The 8,018-nt window shown below is 39.5% G+C and overlaps 1 protein-coding gene across 2 annotated transcripts in view; it reads right to left on the reverse strand.

Annotated features, from left to right (window-relative positions):
- The window catches only part of OSBPL1A (oxysterol binding protein like 1A), a 240,516-nt gene that overhangs the window by 178,495 nt on the left and 54,003 nt on the right, over window positions 1-8,018 (reverse strand). For both annotated transcript variants that reach the window (XM_017884011.1, XM_017884012.1), the window contains exon 5: window positions 4,385-4,496. In XM_017884011.1, coding sequence (XP_017739500.1) covers window positions 4,385-4,496 — 112 coding nt within the window. The remainder of the gene's footprint in view (window positions 1-4,384; window positions 4,497-8,018) is intronic.

The following is an 8,018-nucleotide window of genomic DNA, read 5'->3' on the forward strand; positions in this document are numbered from 1 at the left end:
TGAGGCAGGAGGATCACTTGAGCCCATGAATTCAAGTCTTCAGTGAGCTATGATCACATCACTGCACTCCAGCCTGGGTGACAGAGTGAAACTCTGTCTCAAAAAAAAAAAAAAAAAAAGTCAGTATCAAGATAAGGGCTGAGGAGTTGTTTCAGATAAAAGGAGATGAAAGAGATGATGTCACAATTAAATGCAATGTGGGGTTCTGGATTAGATCCTAGATTGGAGGGGAAAATGCTACAAAGGACATTATTTGGACAACAGGCTAAATCTGAATATAAAAATATATATTAGACAATATTATGTTAATTTTCCTGAAATTGAGCACTATATTGTGATTATGTAAGAAAATAATCCTTGTTCTTAAGAGATACCAAAGGCCAGGTGCAGTGGCTCATGCCTGTAATTCCAGAACTTTGGGAAGCCAAGGTGGGAGGATCACGAGGTCAGGAGATCGAGACCATCCTGGCTAACATGGTGAAACCCCATCTCTACTAAAAAAAAAAATACAAAAAAAAATTAGCTGGGACTGGTGGTGGTTGCCTGTAGTCCCAGCTACTTAGGAGACTGAGGCAGGAGAATGGTGTGAACCCAGGAGGCGGAGCTTGCAGTAAGCCGAGATTGCACCATTGCACTCCAGCCTGGGCAAAAGAGTGAGACACTGTCTCAAAAAAAAAAAAAAAAAAAAGACAGATACTGAAGTATTTAGGGGTGAAGTATCACTATGTTTGCAAATTACTCTCAAATAGTTCAACAAAAAAATTAAAAGTAAATAAATAACAAAATATTTAACAGTCTAAACCAGATGTGGCAAAATGTTAATAATTGGTGAATTTGAGTGAAGGACATACAAATGTTTACTGTAGTATTCTTGAAACTTTCCCATAGGTTAGACATTTTTCTTTTTCTTTTTTTTTTTGTTTTTTGAGACAGTCTCACTGTTGGCCAGACTGGACCACAGTGGTGTGATCTTGGCTCACTGCAACCTCTGCCTCTCGGGTTCGAGTGATTCTCCTGCCTCAGCCTCCTGAGTAGCTGGGACTACAGGCACATGCCACCATGCCTGGCTAATTTTGTGTGTGTGTGCGTGTGTGTGTGTATTTTTAGTAGAGATGGGGTTTCACCGTGTTAGCCAGGATGGTCTCAATCTCCTGACCTTGTGATCTCCCCACCTCAGCCTCCCAAAGTGCTGGGATTACAGGCATGAGCCACCACGCCTGGCCGAAATTTTTCAAAATAAAAAGACAAGATATAGAAGGCGGCGGCATTAGTAACAGTGCCTAACAAGTCTCTCCTTTGCTGAATACCTCCAATCATGTATCTTTCAAGACAATCCAAGCCATTATTCCCATATGTTGGACCCAAACATAAACTCCCTGCTACTCCATCAACTGGGCAATCAACCAGCCCTGGTTTGGCCACAAATAAGACCATCCCTTCTCCCAAGTAACAGCTCTCAGGTACTTGAGTATAATTTCATTGTGCCTGCCTATGTCTTTCTTTCTAGGGTAAAACATTTCCTGTCTCTCCATGCATTATCCTATGACATGGTTTCTTTTTTGTTTGTTTTTTTTGAGACAGAGTCTCACTCTGTCGCCCAGGCTGGACCGCAATGGCACAATCTCAGCTCACTGCAACCTCCGCCTCCTGGGGTCAAGCAATTCTCCTGCCTCACCCTCCTGAGTAGCTGGGACTACAGGTGCCTGCCACTGCGCCCAGCTAATTTTTGTATTTTTAGTAGAGACAGGGTTTCACCATCTTGGCCAGGGTGGTCTTGAACTCGTGACCTCATGATCCACCCGCCTCAGCCTCCCAAAGTGCTGGGATTACAGGCATGAGCCACTGCGCCTGGCCCTCCCAGGTTGGAGTGCAGTGGTGTGATCAGCTCACTGCAACTTCTGCCTCCCAGGTTCAAGTGATTCTTCTGCCTCAGCCTCCCAAGCCGCTGGGATTACAGGTGTCCACCACCATGCCCAGCTAATTTTTGTATTTTTATTAGAGATGGGGCTTCACCATGTTGGGCAGGCTGGTCTCGAACTTCTGACCTCAAGTGATCTGCCAACCTTGGCCTCCCAAAGTGCTGGGATTATAGGCATGAGCCATGGCGCCCGGCCCCTATGAAATGGTTTCTATTTATGGTCTTATGGTCTACTTATGGTGGGTTCCTCAAGGTACTTCCAGTAGTCTGCCAATGATTCTTTTAACACTCTATCCACAAATGATATTATATGTGGGTAAGGTGCTCTCACTAGAGCAGAATCACTCAATTCAGTCTCTACTTCTATTTCCCAGGCTAAGACCACATCAGCTGACAAATCATATTACCTGTAAAGTCAGCTAAGCCCTTTTCCTTGTGCAGTTTGGTTCTGAAATGTCTTAAAGCATATCTTTACAATTGCTCTTACTAAATGTCAACTTGTCAGACTAACCTAACATTCCAGTCTGTCAGGAAAACCTCAGTTCTGGGTTCTCTTCTAGTTATAATTAAAATAACAGGACATAATTAAGGACAGTACCTCATCCTCCCTATTTGGTCACAAATTATTAAAGGGCAGGCACCACAGCTAATATGTTCTACATGTTATTAAATTCATATAACACAGTGTCTGATAGAATATGTTATGTGCTAATTTGCTTGTTCATTGATAAGGAGAGGATTCATTTTGAGTGCAGAAACAAGACACTGACCTTAAGAAGTCTGACAAATAGACTTTGTGTTGTTTTTTAAACTATAGAAGAAGTGAGAAGATTTTAGCTTTGGGGTAATAAACAGCAAGGATCTTGGTTTTACATAAATAAAATATTGAAAATTTAAATTAAGAAATCAACATCCTTTAAGCACAAAATTATATTGCCTTTCTCCAAATTCCAAAAGAAAGAAAGGGTATGTGTGAAATTGCAACTCTAATTCAGTATCTTTACTTAGTAAGTAGAAAATTAAAGATCTTCTCTTCTCAATATTAGAAATGCTACTAAAAAATAATTATAGGAAAGCCCTGGCCATTCAAAGAAGGGTCCTATTGTATGAGGGTTTCCAAATATTAGCATGGAAATGTTTTTGTTTTAAGCCGCTTTAGAGAAAGTCCTGAGTTATTGCAGACTCATGTTTTCTTAAAAGCAAATTAGTCTTTGACATTCGTAACAACGAAGCTCAACCATCAAGAAATTACTGCCTGCTATACTGCAATGAAGTCCTCAAGAAAACTGAGAAGGCCAGGCACAGTGGCTCACACCTGTAATCCTAGTACTTTGGGAGGCTGAGATGGGAGGATTGCTTGGGACCAGGAGTTCAAGACCAGCCTGGGCAACATAGTGAGACCTCATTTCAATAAATAAATTAATAGCGAGCCAGGTGCGGTGACTCAGGCCTGTAATCCCAGCACTTTGGGAGGTCAAGGCGGGTGGATCACCTGAAGTCAGGAGTTCAAGACCAGCCTGACCAACACGGTGAAACCTCGTCTCTACTAAAAATACAAAGAATTAGCCGGCCGTGGTGGTATGTGCCTGTAATCCCAGTTACTCGGGAGGCTAAGGCAGGAGAATCGCTTGAACTCAAGAGGCAGAGGTTGCAGTGAGCCAAGATCACGCCACTGCACTCCAGCCTGGGCGAAAAGAAAACTGAGGCAGTCAGAGCTATCTTCCCAACATCAAGTGACTCCCAAAAGCAACACCTCTTACAGTTTGCACTGCCACCTCTTACTGTCCTGCACTTCTGTATCCCTTCATTGTCATACTTCATCAGCCTATTAGGCACATTCCCTCATGTCTTCAATTTTCTACTTTTAATTTTGTTGAGTATTTGAAAAACAGATTTTTTTTTTTGAGACCCAAAATACAAATTTTTGGGGGGGGTCTCACTCTGTTGCCTGGACCAAAGTACGGTAGCACAATCAGGGTTCATTGCAGCCTCAAGGTCCTAGGCTCAAATGATCCTCCTGCCTCAGCCTCCCAAGTAGCTGAGCTTACACGTGCACACCACCGTATCCACCTAATTTTTAATTTTTTTATTATTATTTTTTGTAGAGACAGGGGTTTCACTATGTTGCCCAAACTAGTCTCAAACTCCTAACCTCAAGTGATCCTCTTGCCTCAGCCTCCTAAAGTGCTAGGGTTACAGGCGTGAGCCACCACACCCAGCCTGAAAAACAGATTTTTAAAACTTGCCATAATTTTGTACAAATTAAGAGTTTAAAAGCTTTAAGTGAAGAAACTATCATATAGGTAATTGTGTGTTTAATCAATGACTCCAAGATGACATTATCATTAGAGCCATCAGCTGGTTATCCTGTTTTGTCCTCTTTCTCAGAAGCCATTTTTAGTCATAATCTGAACCTTGGTTATAATGAAAGTAAATGCTGTTTATGTTCACATCCATGATATTTACCTTCAAGCATGCTTCGGATCTCTTCAGCATGAGTAACTTCTTTTGCTGTCTGTCCACTCCCATTAACAACAGTAGTATCAGCATTATATTCTAAGAGAAGCATTACCAACTCCTAAAATCAGAGAATTGATTTTAACTATTAAGCTAAGATTTTATTGCATTACCACCCAATTTCAAATTTCTAACTACTACAGAGTCTCCACAACAGAAAAAAGTACCATGTGAGAATACATCACATTATGTCTATAATCAGTGATTCAATTGTGATAATACTTGACAATTGCCTACACAATTGCCAATCCACAACTGATACATAGCCAACTTCTAGAACTGATTTTTTACGTAAACTATCTGGCTGTTCTGACAAAATGATTCATGTGGTCAAATTAAATGTGTTAGTAAACACAGCCACTATTTAAATTAGAGAAGGAAGTACATTCACTGAACATCATTCCTCTAAGGCCTGTTGAGAAATATAATTTCTGCCCAACAGACCAAGATTTTTAAAAATTAATCTTGATATTTAAACAAAATAAAGCATTATTTTCTAAAGTGATACACCATTATTAACTGATAGGATACACCATTATTGGAGGAATGGTTTACAATGAAGCATTATAATTAAGCATTAGATAAGCATGACAAAAAAAAAAAAAGAAAAAAATAGATAAGCATGACGATCTCCTGGAGTCAATATTCAACAACAGATAATACACTACAGATTTTTATTTACTCTAAGTGGATAGCTGGTCTTATAGAAATTTCAAACTAATTGATAATGTACATACATACAGTACCACTGGGTCAGTTACACCACTTAACAAGACAGCAGAAACTGAGGAACAGAATTTCTGATATTGTGGACAGTATTAGAAATTTGATGTTTGATTATCTTAAGATACACAGCACCTAGGGAGGGGATGATGGCAATGCTTGCTCTTCAGTCTTGCACCAAGGGAGGCTGAAAAACAGTGCTATTCTAACTTCTAGACTGACAGTGCCTGTAAAATATGAAGTGATATCCCGCATCGCTACATGTCGTCCTAGGAATTTCATCTTTCCTTTGGGCCATAATATACATTTCCTACATTCTTTTAGAATGTTTTCATAGCAAAAAATGCTTAAATAAAATCCAAAAAACATAAACAGGCAAAAAATACATATACTTATTATTCTTATCATTTTATGACCACTATAAACATTTTGGTGTATTTCTTAATCAATTTCCCTATGCAAAATTTGAGGTTTTGTAACATAATTTTACTTCTATGCCACAATTGTTTTATACCTACATTTCCCAGTACAGTACATAGTGTTTACAAACACATTTTTCATATTTGAGTATTATTCTATAAAATGTACTAACACATCTTAAAAATAGGAAAATTGTTTTTTTAAATCTCCTAATATCTTAATAAAGTGAATTCTTATAAAATATCTTAACATTTTCTATCATCTTAAAGGTAACATTTTGGGATTCACATTTTCATGCTTTACCTAAATAGTTCATATTAATTAAAGAAAGTAGAGCAACCCACAGAATGAGAAAAAAATTTATAAATACAAGTCTCTTGACTTGTATCCAGAATATATAAAGAACATTTACACCTCAACAATAAAAGACAACCCAATAACAAATGGGCAAAGACAACAATGAACAATCCAAAAGGGAAACTAAGAAAACAATTCTATTTATAGTAGCATCAAAAAGAATAAAATGCTTAGGAATAAACTTAACCATGAAGACAAAAGGCTTATACACAAAAGACTCAGCACAAAACACTGCTGAAAGAAATTTAAAATGACATAAATAAATGGGAAAACATCGTGTGATCAGGGATGGAAAGACTCAATATTGTTAAGAGGAGAATACTACCCAAAGCTATCTACAGATTCAATGCAAACCCTATCAAATACTAACGACATTTTTACAGAGACAGAAAATCCCATCCTAAAATTCATGTGGAATTTCAAAGGACCCCAAAAAGCCAAAATAATATTTAAAAGAAGAACAAAGTTAGAGATACATCTTGACTTCAAAACTAACTACAGAGCTACCATAATCCAAACAACGTGGTACTGGCATAAAGACAGACACACAGACCAACAGAACAGAATAGGGAGCCCAGAAATAAACTCTCAGATATATGGTCAAATGATTTTTGACGTAAGTGCCAAGACAGTTCAATGCAGAAAAGACAGTCTTTTCAAAACATGGAACTGGGAAAACTGAATATCCACATGCAGGAGAATGAAGTTAAACACATACCTTATACCATATACAAAAACTAACTCGATATAGGTCAAATATGTCAAAACTAAAACTATTAAAATTATTAGAAGAAAAAATACCAAGAAAGCTTCATAAGACCTGATTTAGCAATGATTTCTTGCATACGACACCAAAAGCACAGGCAAAAAATGAAAAACCTCATCAAACTTTGAAACTTTGTACATCAAAGGGCCGTATCAAGAGAGAAAAAGGAAACCCAGAGAACAGGAAAAAATACCTGCGAATCATGTATCTGACAAGGGATTTATATACAGAATATGTAGAGAATGTCTAAAACTCAAAAACAAAACAAATAACCAGATTAAAAAATGGGCAAAGGACTTGAAGAGACATTTCTCCAAAGAAGATGTACAAATGGTCAATAAGTCCACAAAGGTAATCCCAGCACTTTGGGAGGCCAAGGCAGACGGATCACTTGAGGCCAGGAGTTCGAGACCAGCCTGGCCAACATGGTGAAACGTGGTCTCTACCAAAAATACAGAAATTAGCCGGGCATGGTGGCATATGCTGGTAGTCCCAGCAGCTACTCAGGAGACTGAGGCACAAGAATCCCTTGAACCCGGGAGGCAGAGGTTGCAGTGAGCAGAGATTGTGCCACTGCACTCCAGCCTGGGCGACAGAGCAAGATTCTGTCTCAAAAAAAGATAAAATAAAATAAGCAGTCTAGGTTAAACACAATGGGTATGTTCTCCAGTGGAGATAGCAGAAAGGAGGATTTTCAATGAAAACTATTCAAAGACCAACTCAAATATTGTGTAGGGAGCAGGTGCTGGAGGAAGATGAGGCCCATTTTGGGTGCATGAAGTTTCAGATGCCCGAGGGGCAGCGAGGGACGCCCAGCATGCAGCAGAGCAGAGGACCTGGATGCCTAGAGCAGAGCATGAGGTCAAAGTGCCGATGTCCAGTGAACCCCAGGAGGAGAAAATAAAGCCACAGAGTAGATTGGTTTGTTGAGGGGGAAAGTTTCAAGAGAAGAGAGAATGTGGGGGATTTTTTGTTTTTTTGTTTTTGTTTTCTTGAGGGGAGACAGGGTCTAACTTTGTCACCCAGGCTAGAATACAGTGGCACGACCTCGGCTTACGGCAGCCTTGACCTCCTGGGCTCAAGTGATCCTCCCACCTCAGCCTCCCAAGTAGCTGGGACTACAGGCGTGTGCCACCATGCCTGGTTAATTTTTGCATTTTTTTTGTCGAGACAGGGTTTTGCCATGTTGCCCAGGCTGGTCTCAAACCCCTGAGCTCAAGTGATCTGCCCACCTTGGCCTCCCGAAGTGCTGGGACTACAGGCGTGAGCCACTGCACCTAGCTGAGAAGAATGTTTAAAAAAAAAAAAAAAAAAAAA

The sequence above is a fragment of the Rhinopithecus bieti genome, unplaced genomic scaffold (genome assembly GCF_001698545.2).
Source record: "Rhinopithecus bieti isolate Rb0 unplaced genomic scaffold, ASM169854v2 scaffold_13577, whole genome shotgun sequence".
NCBI lineage: Eukaryota > Metazoa > Chordata > Mammalia > Primates > Cercopithecidae > Rhinopithecus > Rhinopithecus bieti.